The 24,371-nt window shown below is 46.4% G+C and overlaps 1 protein-coding gene across 9 annotated transcripts in view; it reads right to left on the bottom strand.

Annotated features, from left to right (window-relative positions):
- Window positions 1-504: 504 nt before the first annotated feature.
- The window catches only part of PLCD1 (phospholipase C delta 1), a 67,276-nt gene continuing 43,409 nt past the window's right edge, over window positions 505-24,371 (bottom strand). For 5 of the 9 annotated variants that reach the window (XM_075144272.1, XM_075144267.1, XM_075144268.1 and 2 more), the window contains exons 5-15: window positions 22,609-22,912; window positions 21,301-21,502; window positions 19,376-19,520; window positions 18,213-18,362; window positions 10,779-10,946; window positions 8,816-8,972; window positions 8,407-8,523; window positions 6,347-6,525; window positions 5,679-5,811; window positions 2,440-2,589; window positions 505-2,062 (exon numbers count right to left, since the gene is read on the bottom strand). In XM_075144272.1, coding sequence (XP_075000373.1) covers window positions 1,971-2,062; window positions 2,440-2,589; window positions 5,679-5,811; window positions 6,347-6,525; window positions 8,407-8,523; window positions 8,816-8,972; window positions 10,779-10,946; window positions 18,213-18,362; window positions 19,376-19,520; window positions 21,301-21,502; window positions 22,609-22,912 — 1,797 coding nt within the window. In that variant the 3' untranslated portion in view covers window positions 505-1,970. Of the gene's footprint in view, window positions 2,063-2,439; window positions 2,590-5,678; window positions 5,812-6,346; window positions 6,526-8,406; window positions 8,524-8,815; window positions 8,973-10,778; window positions 10,947-18,212; window positions 18,363-19,375; window positions 19,521-21,300; window positions 21,503-22,608; window positions 22,913-24,371 lie in introns of those variants that run through there. The other 4 variants (XM_075144274.1, XM_075144270.1, XM_075144269.1 and 1 more) reach the window with 2 other exon arrangements.

Raw genomic sequence — 24,371 nt, 5'->3', positions numbered from 1 at the left:
CTTCTCTAGCGCTGGCCACAGCAGGCAGGTGAGAGCTGGTTTAGCTCGATAACCCAACTGAAATCTAATCCTGCAACACCAAAACCACAAATAACTAGTTCTCAGCCCACTCAGCTGGCGGATCCAGCTCGCCCCACAAGAGCTGGCGCTGACACGAGCGAGGGGGCAGGAAAGCCTCTGGTCGTGCCTGCTCTCAGGCCGCATGGTGCAAGCTCCCTGCATGGTACAGGGCAGTCCTGGGGATCCTTCGTTCGTGCTTTTTATGCCATGGCTCCTTAAAACAAAATGCTCAGAGCATCCTGGGAGCAGGCGGTCCCTGAGTTGGGAGTCAAGGATGCTCCAGCCTTGGCCTTCACGTGCGTCTCCTGATACAACATGCCCCATCCCAGAGGTGAGCTGAGAGAGAGCCCACGTCACTGCAGGACAGACTGTTCTGCCTCGGTGGCCTCTGCCACTCTTGAACTCTTTCGACTGCTGGTTATTAATTCAATATGAGCCTTTGAGTTGTGGATATAATTCACATTTAATCTGGCAATGGTTTACAACATCACACAACATTGTAGTGAAGAGGAAAAAAATCAATGCGTCCAGCAATGATTACTGCCGCGTAACAAACTCCAGGTAGGACTAAACGAAACCCAGTTTTGCAGTGGGCCCAAGGATCACTAAGTCCACGCTATTTTGGACTCAAAAATAGGTGGGGGAGTGAGTGGACTGGAATTTGTTTAAAAGGACATTAACCTCTTTGGTAGCAGCCCGTCCTCTCCACCGCCAGGCATAAAAAAAACCCAGAAAGACTGATAGCTTTAAGAAATTAAGCATGTCTATCTCCAACTTCATGTGTGTTGCATTCAAGTAAGACGAAGAGGCAAATGGTGACAAGTAATTGGACTTTTCCAGATTTTTTTACTTTTAATAGTCTAACATATTGTTAGTAACATAGTTGGCAGTTCAAAATATATATTATTTTATTTCAACAATATTCCCTTAACTCTGTAGTTTTACTTGAAGAAAAATCACCTTTTGCCATAAATACTGTGTTGCTGTTCAAAACGCTCTTGTCTGTTTGTGCTAGGTTACCTCTACAGCGCAACTGAGACCAGGCTAACATTTACAAGTTTCTACTGCCACTTCCTCTGTGTTAAAAAATGGCGTTTTTCTATAAAAACACAAACAAAGAAAGTTTTACTGCATTAAAAAAAAGCCCTACTGTCAGTTGAGCGTGTTTCCACTGTCATCGGCAAAAGGGCATTCTCTGAGGTCCCTTTGAGTGGGTTTCACTTTGGGTTAGAGGGAAATCTGCCGTTCGGCAGCTTCTTTCTCCTTCACAGGACGAGAGCCAGTCTTTGACGGCCTGGCTGAGAGCCAGGCACACAGGCAGAATAGTGTTCGTGTATTTTTTTGTTATAATACAAAAGGAAGGTCAAGTTATATAAATGGGCCTTTGTAGTGCAGCTTTCTTTTTTAATCTGTAACAGAAGAGAATTGTGTCCCCATTTAAGACTTCATATGGTGAAAGATGGCTGACATCTGAAGTTGCAAGAAGTCACCTGGCATCTGGTCACTGATTTCAGTGGTGGGGTGGATTTTTTCTTGCACAGATGTTGGGTGTTTTGTCCAGATGTCTGACCGAACCCAACTCAAGAGCTGTACTTTGCTAAAAAGGAGTCCCTATCCTCTCGCTAAAAGCAGAATTAAAAAATCACACTAAATAAAGTGAACTAAAAACACAGCTGGATTGGTCAAACAGGTACAAAAGGATTGATCTCAACAGCAGCATTAGGATGTTTCCAGCACGCCGAAGGGAGAAGGTCGATGGCTATTTCACATCAGAGGTCCTATGGGGCACCATGTACTGCTCCAGAGAAGGCACTGGGGATTTGACGGGACCCTGACGTTGGCAGACTTCGCACGCTGAATTCCTTCTAGGTCTGTAACGAGGTGCACTGTGCCCTGAAAGAGCTGAGCTGCTAATCACAGTCCTGGATATCAATGTACACAAAGAGGGTGGAGGAGGAGTACGGGTCTCCGTTCTTGGTCAGAAGATGGATGTGGCGGTAACCTGGAAGCAGAGACACAGATGGAAAGTGGCCTTTAGCCCAGTCGGAAAAACATTTGCTAACATTTGGCAAGGCCCTGCAAAAACATCTCCCTGTCTCTGAGAGTGTTTTGCTCCCGGTACCCCACAGAACAGGTAGGTCTGAGAGGCATGGCTTTGAGCACTGGTAACGTAACGTGCCCAAGGCCACTGGTGACAAGGGGATCCCTTCCCCAGAGACAGTGTTAACAGCTGCCCAATAAACCAAATTTCCTCTTGCCCATACCCCAGAGAGACGACCTGTTCTGACCCGAGGTGCGATGGGTCTGGACCTCTCATCTAGGACACTGGAGCTTCCCAGAGGGCTCACTGGTTGTGAGGAACAGGGAGCAGGGCCTTACCTTGCTTCAGACTAGTGAAGGGAAGGGTGTACTGCCCGATGAAGTCATTCTTGGTCGACATGTCAAAGTCTTCCACCACAAACCGGACCAGGGCAAGTGCAGGGATCTCTACCTCAAATGTAAACTCTTCGTCCCATTTCGGGTTAAAGCCTGGGCAACACAGACAAGGATGGAGGTCAGAGCTGCTCACAAACACGGAAGGAGGTGAGAGATGCTCACAAGCAAGGATGGAAGTCAGAGATGTTGGCAGATAAGGATGGAGGTCAGAGATGTATGCAAATGGATGGAGACTTTGCCTGACTCCCAACCTAATCTGACCCAGGACAAAGGTCTCAGAGGTGCCTAGACCATTGTTCCCAGCTCTGACACTGATTTGCTACCTGGTATTTATAAATCCTTCAGCTTAGGCTGCTCGTTGCAAACCTCAGCACTATGCTCCCAGATGGCAACGAGGAGCAGGAGGGAGGTGAACTCAGCTCTGCTCCACAGGCTCTCGCTGGCTGATACATGGATGCCTTTGGTTGCCATTGGACCAGCTGCAAATTTTTACGGCCCTAAAGCAGGGGGGAGCAGAGAAGAGAGCTGTGCCTTTGTGTTGTGACAGCCTTCTGGGGCCTTAGGCCTCACCGAGTGCTCAAGGTACACCCATCTGTGACCGCTCTGTGCCTCAGTTTCCCTGTGTGCAAGAAAGGTTAATGAGGTGTGTCTGATTACAAAAAGCATCATCAGGTCTGTGGACAAAATGTTTTATGTCTCCGTGTATAAGGGCAGTGTCTGAGACAACCAGTCTAGCCCCACTTCTGTTATGGGTAAGGATCTTGTGATCTGGACTCACAAAGTAAACAAAATCGAGACATCACATCAAATGAGAGATGAAGAGCAAGCCCAGTGCTCTCTCTCCAGGTCACAGCGGGTGCTCTCTGCAGTTTCAATAAACCACTCGCCAGAAACAAACAGGAGGAGAGGACATCCTGTTTGAAACCCTGCTGCCATGGGCCCAGCCTTGCAGAGTGGAAGCCCAAGGATGGCAAAATGTCAGCTCAAGCCTGCTGGTCATGGAGGCTTTGTGGACAATTTGGCAGGAGGCAGAGATCTTTCAGCTGGCCCTGAAGATGCTGAGATGGGCCTGTGGGCAGTACCATAGCAAAATACCTGTGCTAGGTTGGTGCACTTTATTTGGACTTTCATGGGATTAAATCAACTAGACTGTTCAGATAACACACATCTGCTCCTGACCTCCTTCATCCTTGGGAAAAAAAACAGTGTTGCTGATCCCATGGGAGCAGAAATCATGAAATTTGAGGGAAAGGCGTTGGCCCTAGGACAGTAGGTTTCACTGTACTGACATTTACGAGGGATTTTCAACCCATCTCAGAGCCATAGTGAGATGCTTAGAGCTGCTGAGCCAGCAGGTTCACACAGCCCCTCGAGCTCCACAGCTGCACCGCTGGGGCCTGATCTGTGCCCACACCCCATGCTTCAGTCCCACCAACATCAAACCAGGTGAGCTGCTGAAGCATGGTCACACATCTGAAACCTCAGCCCATGCAATGCAACCCCCTCTCTGCAGCTGCTCCTTTCCAACATTGATGTTTTCACGGTTTTATTCACTTTCCATTGGGCAACGCTCCCTCCAGCATCCCTCCAGCATCGCTCCAGCATCGCTCCAGTATCGCTCCAGCCAGCCAAGGGGGGCCGGGTGTGCTGAGCAGCCCTGAGGAACGGGTCTGGCAGGTCTGAAACGTTCCCTACACAGCTTTCACTCGAGACATTATAAAAATCATTGTAGGTGACGGAAATGGCCATGAGCTTTAGGAACTGGGCCAGATTTACTCAAACAGGAAAGAGGAAAAGGGAAACATTATTAGCAGGGAGGAAAATACGCATTGGCTTTCTAGCACTTGGCTCTTACTCCATGCAGAAAAGTTGTCTCTGTGTATGTGTGTGTGTGTGTGTATACACATACATGTGTGTTTGTCAGCAGGAGGGTGAGGGCTGATTTTTCAGACTCCTACTGTCTCGTTACTCCCACAGGGGAAAGGACCGAACCTGCCCTCTACGATCTCTGAAGGCCACAGTATTCAGACCCTCACTGCACAGAGGGAAATCACAGCCATGTTTGACCGATGAGAAATGGTTCACGGGGAGGTGAAATGTCTGTGAGATCTCTGAGGTCAGTGCTGGGGAAGGCTTGAGCCCGGCTCTTTGGAGAGCTTTGGCTTTCACCCCTTATGGCTTTCACCCCTCACCTGTAACGTGGCTGTGATGTGCATTAATTTAGCACCAGTGCCACTTCGGCCGAGAGGACGAGCAGATGTAGTGTCCCTGCCTTGTGAGGAGGCTCTGAACTACAGGAAACGTTCTCCTTTTGCACAGAATATGTTACATATGAGAAGAGGTCGAGTTATTCAACCTGGAGAAGGCTAAGGGGGTTATTATTGCCATCCTCCACTACCTCCTCATAGAGAAGATAGAGCCAGGCTTTTCTTACAGGTGCACAGCAAAAGCTTGATGCATAACGGGCACAAACTGCAACAGGGGAATTTCTGCTTAAGAATAGGGATATCTTATTTTATCATGAGGTCAGTCAAAGATCACTTGAGAGAGCCCAGAGAATCTGGGGAATCTCCATCTTTTGAGATATTCAAAATTCATCAGGGCAATACCCTGAGCAACTTGAGTTAACTTTGAGAACAGTTCTGCTTTGGGCAGGAGCTGGAACAGACACCTCTGACATCTCTTGCAACTTCAATCTTTTGTGTGTTTGTGACACTTTCAGGATAAAATCAGCCTTACAAGAAACCTTCTCTGGGAAGATCTTGGTGGGGACCCGTACATCCCAGGTCAACCTCCAACTGCATGGAGGTAAAGAGCACTTCCAACACTCTAGCTCTGCAAATTTGGCAGCCAGCCTCAAACAACTCATACAGTTGATGTTGTTTTGTAGGGAATTTCTGTCTCCAAACATCTTAGAGAGAGAAAAAAGGAAAGATCCCCTGAAAGTAATCCTCCATAGGGACATCAGTCTGTGGGGCTAGTTTATGCCACCAGTGTCTATAACCAGGGTCCCTGCACTGAAGTAGGTCAACAGCATCTCATGTATCTGCTTAGCATGGCAGGCTTGGGTGCACCTGGGCAGGTCTGGCCACAGGGCAGCAGTCTTGGCAAGGAACACTCTGCTACATGAAACTACAGGGTTACTGCCCCAGGAGAGCACAGCCTGGAAGAAAATCCCTTACCATTGTTTTCAATGACCTTGGTCTGCTTCTTGTTGTTATCCTGTTGGACGCCATGGATCTCTACCGTTACCTTAGGATCAACGATGGAGTTTTTGCTTTTGTTCACCTTGGGCAGCTGCTGACCAGAGATGATCTGTGGAGGAAACAGAGGAAGAGGTCAGGACATCATTAGGAGGGGGGGCTCCCTGGCAAACTTCCCTCTCCTTCCCCAGGAGTGCAGGACCTGTTGTGACAAGCTGGTGCTGGTCTTTCACAGCCAGCGTTGTGACATCCTTCAGAGGAAGCTGTCATGAGCCAAAGCACCTAATGAACATTGTTCCAGCCCAGCCAGCTGGCTAGGGGACAGGCAACTTTTCTAGCTGTCCCCACAGTGATCAGATGATACTTGGAAACAACAGTGGTGACTGTTGACTGCATGTCTGCCTGTAAGTTTCTGTAACGACAGTGAATATCGTCATTAACCTCTCCTATTGCCAAACATTAAACATGTAAGTAAGTCCCTGGAGGATGTGAGCCCATGCAGGACTGAAGCAGAGACCCCAGAGGTGGGAAATGAGTAGGGTTAGGATAACATTGCCCAGGTGGCACCAGGAGAAGGAGAAGGTACAACCTACACACCCCCCCTGAAGGTGGATGCTACTGAGACATTTTCTGACTTCTATTCTTACTTTAAGCAGAAGCTTCTTCTTTGTCCCCCATGTTCCTTCTGTGATGGATTTTGGATTGAATTTGGTTTGCTCATCCCGGAGGAATTCCGGCTTTAAGACATACCCAGAAAACCCATTGTCCTGGAACCGACCCTGGTAGACATCCATTTCTGTGCCTGCTGTCTGGAAATTTAGGGCAACTGCAACACAAATAAATAAATTCAGTCACTTTCAGATAAATCAATGGGAGTTTTTTTATACTAATTCTGTTCACATGAAATTGCACTTCATGGACATAAACATTGGCTTTTCTATGTTTTGAAGAGCGGTGATAAACTCTGACCCTCACAGACCCTGAGGATTTCTTGCATTCAGAGATGTTAGAGACAGGACGAGCCACTACAGCCATCTCAGTTGTCCTCCTGCCTGCCACAGGGTCAAAAAGTATCCTGCATTGTATTTCTGTCACCTGGTTGGGCAATTGCATCTTTTACATAAACCTATTCATTTCTATGCTGAAGGAGATATCTCCTGCAGTGAAGCCAGCAAATCCTTCTCAGATTGTTTCTATGGCTACTTAGCCTCATTATAAAACCTCTTTTCCAGCCCAGATACGCCTATTTCCATTTGCATTCCTGAGGGGCATTGATGCCTCTGTTGGTTAGACTAGAGAGGTCCTCACTGTCTGAACTTCTCATGCAGGAGTACAGAAGCTGTGATCAAATCACCTCTTTATTGTCCCCTGCCCAAAATAGATCAGGCCTCACTGGTGTCCTAACACCAGACAGATTTCTTGTATTCTTTCCAATTTGCCCACTGTCTTTTTAAAAGCACTGATGTCAAATCTGGAAGCAATCTCAGTGAACAGTCTCACTAATACCACATAGGCAGCGCACATGGATCCCAGCACCTCTTCAGTACTCCACTGATTTCTCAAGGGTGATGCTAACCTCTTCAGCAACTTCTAAGACAGCTCTAGGACAGATGGCAATTTATCCTGGTCCTGGGTCCTACGTACCCTGTAATACTTGAAGGTCAAAAGCATTTTAAGGCACTCCCCTTTTTTTCCAACTGCAAGCAAGACTGTAATAACTGCAGTATACTGGTTTTACTGGGAGCTGCAAGTACTCAGGGCTTCTGAAAAATCTTATTTTAGGTGCCCAGATATTGAATTCAGGTCAGATTAAGGCATGCAGGTCTGGCCTTAGTGTAGACCTGTGAAAGACCTGAGGGACCTGATGTTGCCTACCAGGGACTCTCCTGAGGCCAGACACAATGCTGGGGAGACAGGCCAATGGGTGCTACCTGTGCCCCCCCACGGGGGCTGCAGGACCCAGTGAGTTCATATGCTGCCAGGCACATCCAGCCCATGCAGGTCGACACGGCTGGGGGCCAGGGAGCCCTGCATCTGCAGCTTCTCTTGTCTGGCTGGGCCACATAGGCACAACTGGGACATCTCCAACATGCAGCATCACCAAGAGAGCCAAGCATGTCATTGCCAGCCTGCCCACTTACCACTGCATCAGGTTTCCTGGATGAGAGCTACAACATAATTCTCTTAACAGGCCCTGGGACCCTTGTTTTCATCAAATCTCTGAGACATCAATTTACCATCAGGGGCCTCAACACCCTGGGAGCAGGTATGATGCACTGCTTTGACTACAGGGAACAGTTCAGGCAACAGCTTGGCCCTTATGGTTATGGCCTTGCTTTAGGGCTCAAGAGAGCTGAGTTTGATTTCCATCTCTGCCAGACATTCAGCACGCTTTTCAGTAAATGACAGTAGCTCCTGGCTCCCTCCTCCTTTGTTAAATGGCAATAATTGTCTCCAGTGAAATTGCAGGCAAATGCACATTAATGTGCAGGAAAGGCTCTCCTAACAATTTTGAGGAGGGCCAGAAAATGGTCTATGAAAAGCCATTGAACATTGCCCGAAGAGCTGACCTCTCCCAGTGACCACTGAGCCTCTCTGCCTGCAAATGGCTTGAGATCGCACATCTACCTCAGCTGAAGCCCTGCCACAGCCAGGTCAAAGGCGACCCAGCCAGCTTGACCCTCTCCATCCTCCCAGTTGCACTCACCGATCTGGCAGCCGACGTTCCACAAGTCAATGGGGTTGTAGTTGGAAGAATCTGTCCTCCAGCCTGCAGGGTAGATCCGGCTCAGATGCCTGATGTTGTGATGAATAAAACTGGTTCCTACAAAAAAAAAGAAGAAAATGGCCCTTTTGGTGATGGGGGCTACTTTTATCTCTTCTTGATGCTGCTGTATATACTGCTCCTCTGCCTAGCGAGTCTGGCTGTATAAAATGCCTGTATAAAATGCCCTTCTTGGTAACAGCATCCATGACATTAAGTTATTCCCACTGTTTCTCAGTGAGATGCATGGCCAAAGAGATCATAACCCCTTTTCCTCATGCTTAACCATAACTAGCTGTCCCTTTATGGGGTACTGGGACAGAGGATGTTTGCCAGGGCAGAACATACGTACCAGACTCCTGGGCCAGTTTCAGAGCTTTGCTCTCCGTGAACGACGACATCTCGTAGAAAGCCCGAGGATGGTTGGGGTCCTCAAAGCCATTGAAATGGACACTCTTGCAGTAGACAACTGTATCTGATAGCTCCTTGGCCAGCTTCAAGGTGTCACTCTAAAAGCAGGAGAGCATGAGGTTTGTGGGGAGTTTCTGCGGTCATACTCAAAAGTAATAATCATGTTTTGTCTTCTCTTCTCTGGGGCTTCTCTTCTCCATCATCTTCACATGAAAAGGATGCACACTATCAACACTCAGTGGCACCCCTATGCACAGAGAGGGTGGAAAAGGGGCAGGCTGCCCTTGCCATGTCCCTTTCCCTGCATGGAGAGTGCTAATCCCTCCTCTCAGAGCATCACTGCCCTCTCAGGCCCATCCTGGCCTGTCCAATGATATCACTGACTTCCCAAGTGTTACTACCAAAAATATTTCATTTCACCTAGGCCATTCCTCCTTCTGCATTTATTTGCATGTTCTTATGTGAATGAGTATTTCAGTTTGGCTATCACAACTTACAAGTGATTGGGCTACAAACACAGGAACAACCCAATCAGCCTATATGGGGGACCTAAGAGAGGATTTGCTGATGCTTTGCTGTCCCAGCACCCTTGTTGCATGATGTTCTCCAGATGGATTCTCTCTTTGTTGGTGGGATACCCTTTCTGCTGCTTTCTACATGATCACTTGTATTTCAGCATCAATGGCTGTCTCCAGTTGCTAAATTTTACAACAGAGCCTTAGCAATGAGTTTTCCATACTGTCCTGGTCCCAAGCATGCAAACCTGGAAATAAGGGGAAGGGAAGGATGTTTTGGCCTCCACAGAGCTTGGGCTTTTTTCCCTTGAACTAGGAAGTTCTCACAATGCTTTGATGCCTCCTACTCTACAGCCACATTCTTTGGTGCAAGGGTAAAGTGAGAGTGACCAGTTCCCATCAGAGGGAAGAGAAGAAAATTACAGACTTCAAAATGATACACATTATTGACTACAGTTCAGAGAAAGAAATAAGACCCTCAAAGAGTGAGCAAATCAGCAAGGGGAAGCATAGATCAGATCAGATCCAGAGGCAACGTCAATCAGCTTTGCCATCAGGGACTGAATGTATTTATATCACATATGAACCTGGTCTGTAAGAGATGTGGCCTTCCAATGACCTGCAGTCTGGAAAAATGAATGTCCTCACATGAGGGAGCAAAACACTGGTGTAACGGCCAGCCTTTTCATTCCAGAAATATTCATCCCAATAGCTTTGGTAACTGGCCACCCCTTCCCCATAGATCCGTAGCTCTTCCTTCCCTCTTCTGAGTCAGAAAAACATGGCCAGTGAGGTTACAGGTATGTCCCAAAATGTGACTAGAAAAGCACCAATCTCTGGTAATAAACAAAGTCATGATGGTCCCACGACAAATAGATTCATGGAAATCAGACAGAGATAGATTGAACATGTGCCCTTCCATTGCTTCCATAAATGCTACATGGTCTGTCCCAGCTGCAGGGTCCTCCAGCCTCATTTCAAGGAAAGAAGCCAACCTTCATGCTTGGCTGGCTCTGCAAGATCTCTGTTTCTGCTTGGGACAGAGATCATTAAGCTGAGCAAGGACCAGGATCCTTAACTCCAGCAATTTCAACAATTCACCCTTACATATCCCCAGCTGAGTAGCTGAAACCACACTGAAAACTGTTTTAGCTGGGAACATATTAGAAGTATATTTATTTCAATTGCTTTTCTTTTTTTTTTTTTAGGCATGGTACAAAATCCACCTAGAAAGTGGTTTCCCAGCATGAGTCATGGGATAAGCTAACAAGACGTGATTTCCTGATGCAGGATGTCAGAACCTTCTGCAATAGGCAAAGATCTTGTTTACAGCTTTTCTGCCTCTCCAGGTCTGCCCCTTTTCAGGACTCAGTTACTTCTTTTACTTACCTTCCCCTTCTGCTGTATCTCAGTCTTTACAGATTCATCTTCAATTTCAGCTGCTTCATCTTCATCAGAGACATCCTCAGCCTCCAGGTTGTTGTTCCCATTTGTTCCGGTGGGGTCCTCCTGCCTGCTCAGCTTCTTGCCTTTCACAAGGATCTTCCCTTTCAATTGCTGCACAAGGAAAAGTGGACAAAATAGCTGGTGATTAGAAAAGGTTCTGGCCCACCCTGAAGGAGCAAGGATATAATAGCTCCTCAGCTGCAACCAGGGCCAGGGCCTTTTAGAGTTGCATCAGTCACTGGTTATTATCCATAGATACCGGTAAAAATAAGTCTGTTTTTCCACTTTTCCCGCCTCTGGCCAGCCTCTGAGACCACAAGCCACGAGTTTGAAAACCCCAGATAGCCCACTGATTCCGCTCTGATACAGAGCTGTCCCCTCAACTAGACAACTTAAACTGTTGTGCTGTTAGAGGCAATAAAAATATACTATTTTTTCAAAACTGAATGTGGCTCGGCAAACAAGGCCAAGCCTGGAGGTCAGGACTCATGGGAGCTATTCGCAGCACGGTTTCTGCCCAGTTTCTGCCCCTCTGTGTGGCCCTGTTATTTAATCTACCCCTGTCTCTGCAATATATGGTTATAAACATATGCAGAACTTGGCAAACAGTATGAGATCCATGCAGGGGCTGAAGCAGTGCAGCCCTCTGCTCCACTAGACATATTAATGGGGAGAGAGGTCCATTAAGTTCTGGACAGGTGCCTCGTGCATAGCAGACATGGAATTTTAATATGTAAGGGATCTTGCAGGTAAAACCTTAGGGTGTTGACAGCCTAAGGAAGAGTTCCCAGACCCTTTCTAAAGATACCTCCTCTTCTGAAAAGAACAACTTCTGCAACTGCTACCATGGTACAACAGTATTCATAGCCAGCAGCATGTGCCAACGTAACACAGCTGGCTGCTGAGCTAAACCAAAGAGCACATTTCTTGTGCTGAATCAACTCTCTCCAGCCTCTTTCAAAGTCCACATAAAACCCTCAGGTGAAGGAACACACCAACAGCGCATGGTTGCTCGCAGACCACCACACCACTGATGTATCTCTTGTGCAAGATCTGACCGTGGGAGGAAGGCTGAAGCCTGGAGAGGGCTGACTCTGAACCCAAACAAGGCAGTAGTGATGTTGGCAGCAGGGAGCAGTGCTGAGAAGGGTGACTGCCTGGGTGCAATCTCCAAATGAGCGGATTATGCTACAAAATCAGATAATTCAGCCCAGGAACACCCCCAGATCCTGCAGCTTCCAGTGAAGTCAGTGGGAGATTTGCTGCCACGTGGATGTATTGGGTAGTCCTGGCTTTGGAGGGTGCTAGTTATTCCAGAAAAATGCAATCTCAGAATTAGCCAATACAACCCCACACTCTGTGTAGCATGTCTCGCCTGCTCTCAGTGAAACCCTGTATTTGCCCCTTCCACAACAGCAAAAGCAACGTTTTCAAATGATAGGACTGTAGAAAACCAAGGATATTTTATAAAGCAACACAGGCAAACACAGCTTTTCAAAGAACATTATTCCCCCTGTATGAGTGCAAGCAAATTGGATCACGTCTTTTCAGAGACCAGTCCAACTCCTCACCACCCAGCTAAGCTGTGGATGAAGCTTGGTTTGAGCTGGAATTTGACACTGGCACCCGAAGCAGCAGCGAAGAGCATTTTTCTTCAGCTACCACAAATGATCTGTTTACACTGGGGCACTTTCCCTGTCACTCCAAAGCTACACAAAGGCAGATGGAAGGGATGTACCAGTTACTGGGAATAAAAGGCCCAAAGGAGCAGTCAGAGCATAGCAGTATCCTCCTCCGCATCCCCAGACCATCCTCCATCCTCCCAGGCCCTCAGTCCTCTTCCAGGCAGAGCTGTGACCTGCTTCTTCACATCCATGGCTGGGAGATGAGTCAGCTCATCTTCAGAGTCTCACTTCAGCAGACACGTTGCTTGCATGTCTCTAACCACCCTCTTGCCCTCAACATCCAGCTCTTCCCTGTCCTTCCACAACACCCACTGGTAGAAGGTGAAATCCAGCTCTGTGTGAGTTTCTATGCTCCTGTCAATACTTTGAATGCCTGGAGGGATTGCACTGGGGACAGCGGGGAGGGGAGCAGAGGAGTCTCTCTTGTCCTTCGCAGGCTGCAGATAGCATCCTGCTATATAATATATTATCTGCTTCTAGTTTCTAACGTCCTGTAAGAAACCTTACCACCTCATCTCACAGCTCAACAGTAGAGAACTAGGGATAAGGTATTTGGGGCAGGTTGCTTGATTCTTAATTACTGGTCTGGCTACTAGCTGGTTTTAAGCTTGTCCAGTTCAGGACAGCCTGTCTGGCAAGTGAGAGGTATAATTTCTGGCACAAACCCATCCTAGATGGCTGAATAACATCAGTAGTGAAGGCACAGCAACATGGCCTCCACCTTGTCTCCTTGTCACACCTAGGGCTGCCAGCAGTAGGTCCTCAGTGCTGCTGTTATCCTGTCTTCTGTGGTTACTCTGGGAAACCTTGGATATGCTGCAGATGCTCCCCAAGGGCACAGGGACACTGCTCAGCCCAGACTCTGTTATACAAGACTCTCCATAGGGTGATTATGGTGGACCCCTTTGGCCTTGAAATTTAAGAGGTTGGGTCCCTTCTGGAGTCTTGTTACATTGCAGAGGTTTAGTATCCCCCTGTGCAGGTGACTTCCACCATGCCTCCAAGGGAGAGGAGTCCACATGCCACTTAACTCCAGAGGAGATGCATTAGCTTATTGGTCCACAATGAGGGGTGAGACTCACTCCAAAACAGAGCATTTTCATCTCCATTTCCTGCAGAAGGTGCTATTTTATAGTAGCATTGCACTGAATCAACCTTGTAGAAGCTGCCAGTCCCAAACGTTGTCTTCCTTCATTTAATATGCTGGGAAGCAAAGTCCTAAATTTGAATGCTTATCTTCTTCAACAAGGTTTTAAATAAGCTGATACACACAGACACAAACACACACATGCACTTATTCCAACTCTCTTGGTTCCCCTTCATGTGATATTAAGTGTTTCTAGCCTGAGGCGAAAGACACTCAGCTCATCAGTTCAGCTCTGTTGAGCAGATCCCTTGTCTTAGGAAGAAGCATTAGCTGAAATACTCAATAAATATTCTCTAAGTAGACCATAAAGCTATTCCAACTGCCTGTGGCAAGCCCAAGGTTGAATACAACCTAAGAAAATTGGAAAGGCTACAAGGACACTGGACTCTACGGAGAACGTATAGTACAGTGCTTGCTGGAAGAGATGCAACTCTTTCCCTTCCTCATGTGCCCTGTAAATCACATTGCCTTAGTTCTCCACAAGTGGAGCTCCCCTGCTCTCCCACCTTTTCTCCTCCATGCTGAACAAGCTCAGCTCTGCAAGTGAGTCTGTGAATTGGGACACGGCAACCATCTTAAATGCACTTTAAAATCAGCACTGCTGATTTTATCAGAAGGAGCAAAGCTGTAAAGAGCAGAGGATTTGAAAAGAACTGCATATACATGTTTATCCTACCTGAAAGTTTCTTGCCCCTATTAGCAACCTGAAAGCCATGACAAGGTCTGATATCCAGTTTTCATCTCAGTGGGAGTGGGAGATCAAACTTTCTGTGCCTTCAACACCTCCTTTAGAGTCAACAGAGAGAATTAAACACTCCCAGGGTGTGATTTTTCTTGTCTATTTAGACAAACACTTAGGAGGAGGTGAACCACACCTCCAACTCCCCTGGTTGTATTAACTAGTTCTCAAAAGGAGCCCAAAGTGAAGTGCTCACGTGCAAGGATATAGAGAGTCTGAGCACTTCCACCTTACATCTCGCTCTCAGGATGAAGATATCCATCTCCCCAGATTTCTGAGAAGCTGTGGGGATTAACATGTTCACATTCGTAAGGAGACGTGCAGACCAGATGCACTAATTGATATTACATCTCCATCTGTGTATGTCTTTCAGCCTAGTTGTAAACTGAAGTGTTGCAGGGTTTAACAACGAGTGGCACCAGAGGATGAAGAGAGTCTCCAGAAAAGGGGAAGAAACATATTATCAAAGGAGGTTTTGAGAGATTTGAGGGAAACCCAGCTTAAGAACTTCAGCCAAGAAGATGCGCTACAGACAAGGCTAACACAAGCTGGGCTAACCTTGGAGAAAACATAGAATCATAGAATAGTTTAAAGGTCACCTAGTCCAATCCCCCTGCCGTGGGCAGGGACATCTTCAACTAGATCAGGTTGCTTAGAGCCCCATCCAACCTGACCTTGAATGCATAGCTGTGGAGTTAGGCATAAGGCAGAAGGACTTGAAGCCTTGAGTGTGTGGTGCAAAAGTAACCCTCCTGGGCAGATGGCTCCCGGGGTCCACTGCTGACTTAGAGACCTGTGACCGAACCTAGTCTGGACTTAGCTGAGCCAAATCTAGAGGTGTTTGCTGCCTTGCCGTGAGCACAGAGCAGAACAAGTCAGCCACACCATTCAGATCAGTTGTGCTGAGCCCTGCATTGCCACTGCGATACTGGAAGTGGTTCCTGAGCTGCATGGCTCGATGTGATGTTGAATGGGGGCACACAGTAATGGATGTAACTGATGGGACAGCTGGTGGGACATCGGAGGTGCAGGATTGCAGAGGCCCCTGCCACTGCACTGGGGCTCCCAACTGGGGGGCTCATGGTCCTAAGGGTCACCTACCAAGACAGGTCTGTTAAACCTAAAGCCACCGTCATTGTAAACAGGGAAGTCCAGCAACAAAGAGTTGGAGGGGTTTCAGATATGCCTGAAATGCTGAATAGTTGCATGCACTGTTGGCAGCTGGTTTAGTCTCATTCCAGGGCTGGGTTTTTGCAGCATTTCTAGCTGGAATGCAGGGACAGGGGGAAGGGGTCCTGGCAGACCCCTGTGCAGATCAGGGATGGGGCAGAAGGGCCTGCAACAAAGAATCAGCAGCAGAGACTGGATCAGCTCTTCCCTACAACCCTGGCACTGCCTGGAGTTTTTGTGTGGCTTTTGGCCTTTCATCCTATAGGCCTTTAATTTGCTATTGGAACCTAAAGACAGCAGCTTGAGGGAGATATTTAAATGCTCTATGTAGTCCACCACTGTTCCTGAATGGAGCCTAATAAATCAGATGCCTGCCCTGGGCTGTGGTATGAATCGTTAACATGAATCCAAACTGTGTTGATCTTCCTTTAATTACTGACACTGCCCTGCTAACACAATCTGCAGCAATTCTTCACCTGTTTTTATTTACAGCCTTTCAGCCCTCTTCCCAGTGACAGATTCCACCCTTTTTCTAATATAAAAAATAGCATGTCGTCCTGGGTTTCCCCATGCCAGCTTCACAAGGAAGTGGAAAATCCAAGAGGTTTCTGGTTTGTTTTTTTTTTTTTCTTTAATGTTTCAGCTTCAATGCACTTTCCACCAAAAAAATCAGCAGTTCAGCCCTTTGCACTCTCCTAGTTCACATAGCAGGAAGGCAGAGGAAAAGTACCAGAGGGAAAAGGATAGGTTTTGCTACATTGGCAATTTTTCTCCCTTTAAACTAAATGGATCTATCAGTCCAACGGAGCATATCAGCCCAAATCCATCCACTAAGGCAGATCTGGGCCGTTTTGTTCCAGCTGGGGCCACGTGTCCATCTGGGCAATCAGAGCAGGAGGTTAGACGAGCACAGGAATGGGAAAAACATCTTTGGGAAGCTGGGGTCATTCCCTTACACTCACATCACACATTTCTGTCCCTGTTTTTTCTCCTTTCTTTCTTCATATCATTCCTCTGGTCACAAGGCAGTTTTGAAAAGCCATCAGCGGTTTTCCTGATCTTGCACCGGGGACAAATAGCAAGCCAGGAGGTGACACTGAAGACTTTGATTTTTCCAACTCAGTAACAGCCTACAGAGACCTGTCTCCATGCTGGGTGTATCCTCACCCTGGGACAGTCACTTCTTTAATGGAAGCACCTCATCTGTGCCAGTGCAAAGGTCCTGCTGAAGCAGCAGCATTACAAATTATGATTCATCCTAATTTATTGCACTGGTGCCGAGGGACCAAACCAGATCAGCTTCCCTCTGTGCTAGGCATTGTATCAAGCGAGGCATGACACTCCCAAACAAAAGGGGTAAGTCAGAAAGGGAAAAGAGAAAAAGGGGGAGGGAGAACAAATAGAGAAGATATTTTGGGTGGATCATTTTCCTCTCCTTTCTCCCCTGTTGATTGCCAGCTTTATCCCACCCACAAACTCCTTCCAGCTCTGGCTAGTCATTCTCATCCAATTTTTGGCAAATGATTTCTTTAGCAAAGAAATGCAATTTAAAGGGAACTGCAGCTATCCACAGAAAAGTCTGTTTCTGCAAAGTGCTTAAGAGAAAAGAAAGAAAGAAAACGCAAACCTAAACAGTGGAAACAGATGAACATTTCATTTTGGCTTCTGTTTTGGAAATTTTTTTTTTTCATATCAAGATTCCATTTCCATTTTTTTCTAATTGTCAGCTAAAGATTTTATAGTGGTGGCCCACTGTTGAGAGCTGTATCCCTCCTTCCCCCTGCAGGGCATCCTCTATGCAGCCTCCTGCCTCCCCTTGTCCTCCACGGACATCTACACAGGAAGATCACCCCCGCCGCCATGCTACCCGAGGCCATTCTCAGTGGGAGGATACTTTGTGCTTGATACAGTTTTAGGCTACCTGTACTGGTTTTCCCCTTGGGTTTTGAGGGGCAAGCAATCACAGTTATCCTTCCAGCCCTCATCGCTTCCTAATCAGCAGTCTAGGTCTCTCGCAGTAGAGCACCCAAGACATTAAAGGAGGAGGGGAGCGTATGCTACGTCCCTCAGCACAGAGCAAAACATCTCACCTACCATGAAATCAGGCAGTGTCTAGTCTTGCTGATTAAAAATGGAGTGATTAAAAACACAGAGACACCTTGTAGTCACCCCTTGTGGTGCTAATCTTCCCTGCATGTGCAGCAACCTAAGAGTGCTTCAGAGGATTAGCCTGAAAAAGGTCATGTTCAGCTTTGGGGTGTGGGGAGCAGACACCAGACAGACGCTCAGGATTCAGCTTCTCTGGAACAAGCCAGAAAAGCAACCTCCTCGTGGAATGAAGGACATTCCCTGGCCTTGGTAAATGGATCAGTAATGTCCTCAGTCCTGCAGGGATGTCTTCTCTGAGACCTTAGACAACAAACAAGGAGCAACAGGGCATTTTGTGCTTGATTGCACAGGCTACTTCTAGATACTTCTTATTGCACCACTGCCCACAGACAATCTCTGTTCCTCAGCAAGTGCAGCTCCCACCAGTCCTCAGGCATATTGTCCACTACTTGGCACCCAGCAAGAAAACAGATCTCTCTCTTGTCCCACCCTCAGAAGGCAGAAAGTGCTAGAGTGGCCTTGCTTACCTCTGGGGAGGGGAACTGGGATTTGTTTCCATCAACTGGGGCAACCAAGAGCATGTCCTGCAGGATCGTCGTCATGTGCTGAGCCATGACCTTCTGCTGGTCGACACTGCAATGGTTCTCCAGGGAGATGATGACAGGGTATGGTGAGGTCTAGAACAAGACAGCAATATACATCATCAGTGAACTCTACAATTTCACCAGTCTATAGCAATTGATATAAACCCCAGTGTTGTTTTCTCTGGAAATGAGTGTGTCAACAGTAGGGTCTAGCATTCTGCTAAAATGAGCATTTGTTAAAAATGGACAAATTCAACTCTGCAGTAGCTACTCAGATCTCTGCTGATGCCTTCCAGAGGTGATGATCCAATGGGCAGGGCACGAGGCTGGGTCGGGATGCCTCCCACAGACTTGCTGCGGCACGTTGATGAGGCTCCCTCTGCCTCCATTCTCCACTTGCACTGTGAAACCTACATCAGAGGAAGGGCTGAGAAAGGAGGCTTTGCAATCACTGGGTTTGCTCAAATCCTTAGATGACATGAATCCTTCCTCCATTCATGCACAGGCCTGATCTGGTTGCCTGTGACTCCCCCTAGTAATTTTGTGTGCTGAAGGCATTGTCATTGTCACTGCTTTATAGCCCCCAAGGAAACTTGGTACTAGCTCTCAAGTGCACTGAAGGAAAATAGCAGAAAGCCCAGTGAGTCTGGACAGACCCAAGGTTTTTTAAAGGCTGCTGGCCCAGCACTCCATATAAGACTCCAGATCTGCTCATTCCTTTTAAAGCAAAGTAGAAGCAGTCCTTTGCATCAGTCCCTCCAAAACACATGTATGTGTGTTCCTCTAAACTAGGAACAGACCCTGAGACATCAAAGCCACACAAATCATGGGCTTGTTTGCGTTTCATTGCAGTGGGGTCCAGGATGCAGCTGTGCTTGCATAGATTCAAACTCATCCTCAGATAGTGCTCTGCCTGTCCAGCAACTCCCAAGAATGGATCTCTGCAGAAAGCAGAACACGGATGCCCAGACAGGACACATCTTGTATCTATGAGAAATGCTAAGGTGAAGTCTTCATTGTTTATGCTCTCTGCTGGGAGGGCAGAGACCTACTATCGGTCTTGGATTATGCAATATGAGAAATCTTAGAGGGTCCCTCATCCTTACTTTGAAAGCATAGTTCTTGATGGCCTTAATGACATCGCTGAAGAGGATCTTGGAGGTGAGAGTGTAGCCATGATAAATGACGGGCTCCGAGTTAGGGCCATCCCAGCAATCCAGTTCCACACAGCGGCAGCCTTTGGTGAGGGCTCTGGAAACAAAGAAGGGACCTGGTTGGGTTCTAAACCTTCTGCTCCATCTCAAAATGAGGGTCAGGCACAGGTATTGCCTGGGAAGGCTGACAGGAAGTTTAGGGACCAAGGGAGAAAAGAGGAGCTTGGAAAGACAGGAAAGCAGATGGAGAAAGCACGGGATCATGAGAGCTCAGAGTCAGCAAAGAGAGCTCAAGGTTGAGCAAGGAAAGCACAGTGGGATCTGAGGAAGGAGGTAGTGAAAGTCCAAGGTAAGAATTATCCAAAAAAGAAGACATAGTGAGTGCCAGATGAGAAAGGACACTCATGACTGTGACCCAAGTCTTTTCCCAAAGACAGCGAAGAGAAGAGAAAATCAAGAGCGGCTGCACTGGAAGAAAGATAGTAAGACAGTCAGCCTTAGAAGCCAGCTCACGAAGCCTGGATGATGTGACTTCTTCATCTAGATCTGATAAGACATGAGAGATGAACCCTCAGAACTATCAGGGAGGGAGCTGTGGGAACTCCACCATAGTTGGGGAGACTGCTGAGGGCCAGTTTTTCCAAACTGAGTCTACAGACTGAATTTCCACTTGAAACTCCTGCCTCTACATATCCATTCTTTCATTTTAATTTACTTTCAAATGTAGGTTCCCCCTGTACAGACTTATCTGTCTACGAGGTGATCTTGTCTCTTTTACAGTAATTCTCTATATATTTCAGATAACACAACTCCTTTAACTCATTGCAATAAAAATCATGGGAATTTTTTTTACAACCAAAACATAATTCTGTAATTTTAAGATACTGTAAGAGGAATTCAAACAGCTACTGAAAAGCAACTTCTGCCAGATTTCACTCTCTACTCTTTAGAGCTTGTGATTCTAGACAGCCATTGTTCCCCAAGAATCAGATAAGTAATAAACAAAGACAGAATTGCAGTCATTGGCTTGCTTATAAGGAAACATTGCCTCACTTGCAGAAGTACAGGTCATAGCAGAAGTAATGTAAGGTGGTTGTGCAAGTTAGTAAAGGCCACTGCAAACATCTGGCCATGAGATGTCAAACAGCAGTCATTGTTAAAGGCAGAAATAGGCACCTAATGTTCTGTCCAGGGACACTGTGGGAGCATCTAAGCTGCTAAAGAGGGACCAGCCATAAGTTTCCTGATCATCCCATTGCTTCATTAGCTCACATCCCACCTCTTTTTTTATACTCCAACTAGCTCTCTCCAAAATAAACCCCAGCATGGTTCTAGGGATAATCCATGCCAGGGGTTACTCCCAAAAGGCAGTACAGATCGTAAACATCATGACAGTATGCATCATTTTGGCTCTTTTCAGTCCCTACACAGTCCTGCAGCTCTACCCCAGAAATCTTTGCACCCTACAAGTCCCTTGCACAAATCATCTCATGCCATATTCTGGGGCATACAACACATCCCCTGAGCATCACGCTTGGAAAACACCATGCTAGAGGGTTGCAATCCAGCCTCTACATGATTGCAGATACTTTAAACTGCTCCCAAATGTAGTAATTATACATCTTACAGTCAAGTGGACAACACCTGGGGCCCAGCAGAGACCCAGGTCAAAGCGCTATGAAAAGGGGGGCATGGCCAACTGGTTTAGAAACAGCTCACCTGACGTGAACATGGGCCAGTTCACATTACCTGGTCTCAGGGTGGGAGATTGCTTCTTGGTCGTCTTGCTTCTGGCAGTATAGATGCACCTTATGTGTGCTGTAAGAAAGAGGTCAACCGCTCCCACACACACACAAACACATACACACATACATTACCTGATATAGGCTTCTGTGCTGCTTGGACCTGTGAGCTGGTCTTCCATAAGATAGGTATTGTGTGAGGATGACACCAAGTAGTGACTGAGAGGTTGAGTCATGTCCTGGTAAACTTTACGGTGGGAGGAGTTGAATATATTCCCATCATCGGACAGCAGGTACATCAGGAAACCATCTTTGGTCATGGCATTACCCCTCTTGGCTGCCAAATAAAAAGACAGAAACCCCATACTGAAAATCTGACACCACCAGGTTGTGCCATCATCTTCACCATGATGCCTGCTGATCTCCAGAGGATCTCAAAGGCAAAATGTGCTCCCTAGGCATTCAGCTAATAGTAAAGATATTGATGCTGTTCAGAAGATGATGACAGCTTCATTCGCCTGAAAATGCTTTTAAAAGTCCTTCACAAGCACAGCTTTTTATGACACTTACTGTCCTTGATAACACCTAAAAAGTGTCAAAGACAGCACTTACCTCGCCTGTCTCTAGAGATCTACAGTATAAAAATCTCCATTTGAGCACTTCAAGCTTCCTTCATGCCAACACAGAGAAATTGTCAGATGTCTAAACATAGCCAGATAAATCCTGTCTAGATTATCCAATGAATACATGATTTGCAAAGAGTAAATGCAAAATAACCCAACTCTGGGGAGAAATTGGGGTCTCCCCATCTTGAGGCACTAAGCTAGATCTCTAGTCAGGTCTGACATCTGCAAAGCATTGTCTCTCTCCTGAAGGTATACCAGGACAGTGCAAAAACAGCCTATGATTCTGTGCTCATTTCTTAAAAATGTCCTCCAAGGTGCTCCAGACTGGTTTCACTTAATTTTTGAGCAGAAAGACAGTTCTGTGATTGCTCTGCTAAACAGCAGTCACCTTGGCCCTCTACTCAGAGATTTCATCACCCAATGGCTTTTCAGGTGCCCACATTCGAAGAGGTTTGCCTCCATTCCTGCTTCTGGAGAACAGAAATATTGCTACATTCTTAACCTTGCAAAGCCATGTGAGGTCTTGTCATTTGAATAAGCCTTTCCCACAGGAATTTCATCACCCTCTAGCCAACTCCATATCCACCCCTCTCCAGCTGCTCGGTGTACGCAAGCCAAAATTGGAGAGGAATATTTCCCAGGCTCTCCTGTGCCGTCCTCTCTAAGAGCTGTTAACGTTCCCCTAGAAGACTGGTGTTTTAGAAGCAGCTGCAAGGAGAAAATGACACACATTGCAGAAGAAAGCAACAGCAAAGCAATTCATAGTTCATCAAGAAAGCAAGATTCTGTACCAAACCAGCCAGGGTTTCCAACCTACCTCTTTCATTGGGCTCATATCTCTGAATTAAGGCAGGGGCAGCAACAACAGCATCTTCTTCTTGCTGCGTCTCATAGAGGAACCTCACAAGGTTCTGGCAGGACATGAACCCTGCTGCATCTGAGTACTTTTGGAAGATCTTGTCTATTTCCTTCCTCTCTGTCAGTATCTTGTAAAATTCCTCTATCTCATCATCCTCCAGAGCCTCTGTTTTGGACTTGTCACAGTGCTGTAAACGTAGAGGGGAGAAGGAGTGAAAACCTTCTTTCCTTCTGGCATATGCCAGCCGTAATCTGCACCAGGGCTACACAACGCAGAACACAAAATAATTGGAAACAGTTACTGGCCAGTGAATGAGAAGCACTTGGTCAATGACAATGGTTCTCATTGACAAGGCCAACAGTCATATAACAGTTGCAATTATTATTATTTACTCATATTATCAGTATGCTGAAAAGCAGTAGGCATGACCTTGAGCTCCACTGCACTGTGTACTGTGCAAACCATAAGTCAAAAGGACAGCTCCTGACAATCCAAGTACAAATCAAGGCCCAAGAAAAATGTACCTCCTGATCTCAAGAGGTGGAGGAATATAGGAAAACAATTAACTCAATGCATCTTAAACTATTGATAGAGACCATGGCCTAAAATCCAGTAAGTAAAGTGAAAAGGGCTTTCCCTTTGATCTTAGTGGGTTTGAGCTCAGGCCTCAAGAGACTGTCAAGGCTAGCAGTAGGGCTGGTTGCAAAGATGGCATCAAAACTGACTTTAAAAAAAGTCCTGCTAAACATGTGCCTGTTTAGGTATGAAAAAATCCTTCTTTCCATAGAACTTTTCCATTTTCATTCAAAAACCACCAAGTAACAAAATTTCCACAAAATTTCAAATCAGATATCAGCTTCTCAAGGAGCTGTAACTCAAATTTTTCATGCCCCCATGTTCCTCTGTAGTTTGAACTTCTCCACTAGATAACAGCTCTGACAAGGACTTGACTGACCATGAAAGATTAGGAATTTAAGATAGGCAAGTTAGTGTCTCTGTGAAGGACAACAGTTTTTCCAACAAGAAATATTTCAGTTTATTTAAAATATTTCCAGGTTCAATTTGTCATCAGAAATTTCAGTTTTTCTGTGGCAAATCCTGATATGTACTTTTTTGTTTGCTCCTAACAGAATTCTTCATGGAGAGGTGAACAACAATTTTTCAGTCATCTCTGGGATGTAAACCTCTGCATTAAATATGGGCTGAGCAAAACAAGCTGCAATGGAAAGCAAGAGACTATCTCAGAGGAATCACTTACGGCAGGGAGCATTATACTGCTTTCAAGTGTTTTTCCCTGCAAATTTCAGCAATCAACCCACTTCTAGTTAATGCCTTGATAATTCCCTCTCTCTCAATATCTAAAGCAAGCAAAAAGACCCTTAACAGTGGTGCCCTCAACTCATAAAGCCCACTCACATCTTACATTTCAGGTAAGTCTGAAAAATCTCCTGGCATGGATGCCAAAACCCCTACAGGACATGGCTTGCCTTACTTAGTCTTTGGCCTAAAAACTTCTCTTCTACAGGCCTGAACTTGAAATGGAAAGTGTGTTCCAGGCCACTCAGATGAGGTTGTGGTGCATTTCATTCCACCCTTGCTATGGACAAGTTGCTATCAGTTACTACAACTTAGTTGACGGTAACTTGTCAAATCAGAGGAATTTCATTGCTTTCCATCTTTGATCTCTTATGACAGATAGAGCTATTGTCCTGGGTTTTATG

The sequence above is a fragment of the Calonectris borealis genome, chromosome 2, assembly GCF_964195595.1.
Source record: "Calonectris borealis chromosome 2, bCalBor7.hap1.2, whole genome shotgun sequence".
Taxonomy (NCBI): domain Eukaryota; kingdom Metazoa; phylum Chordata; class Aves; order Procellariiformes; family Procellariidae; genus Calonectris; species Calonectris borealis.
This window is presented reverse-complemented; position numbering and strand designations above follow the sequence as displayed.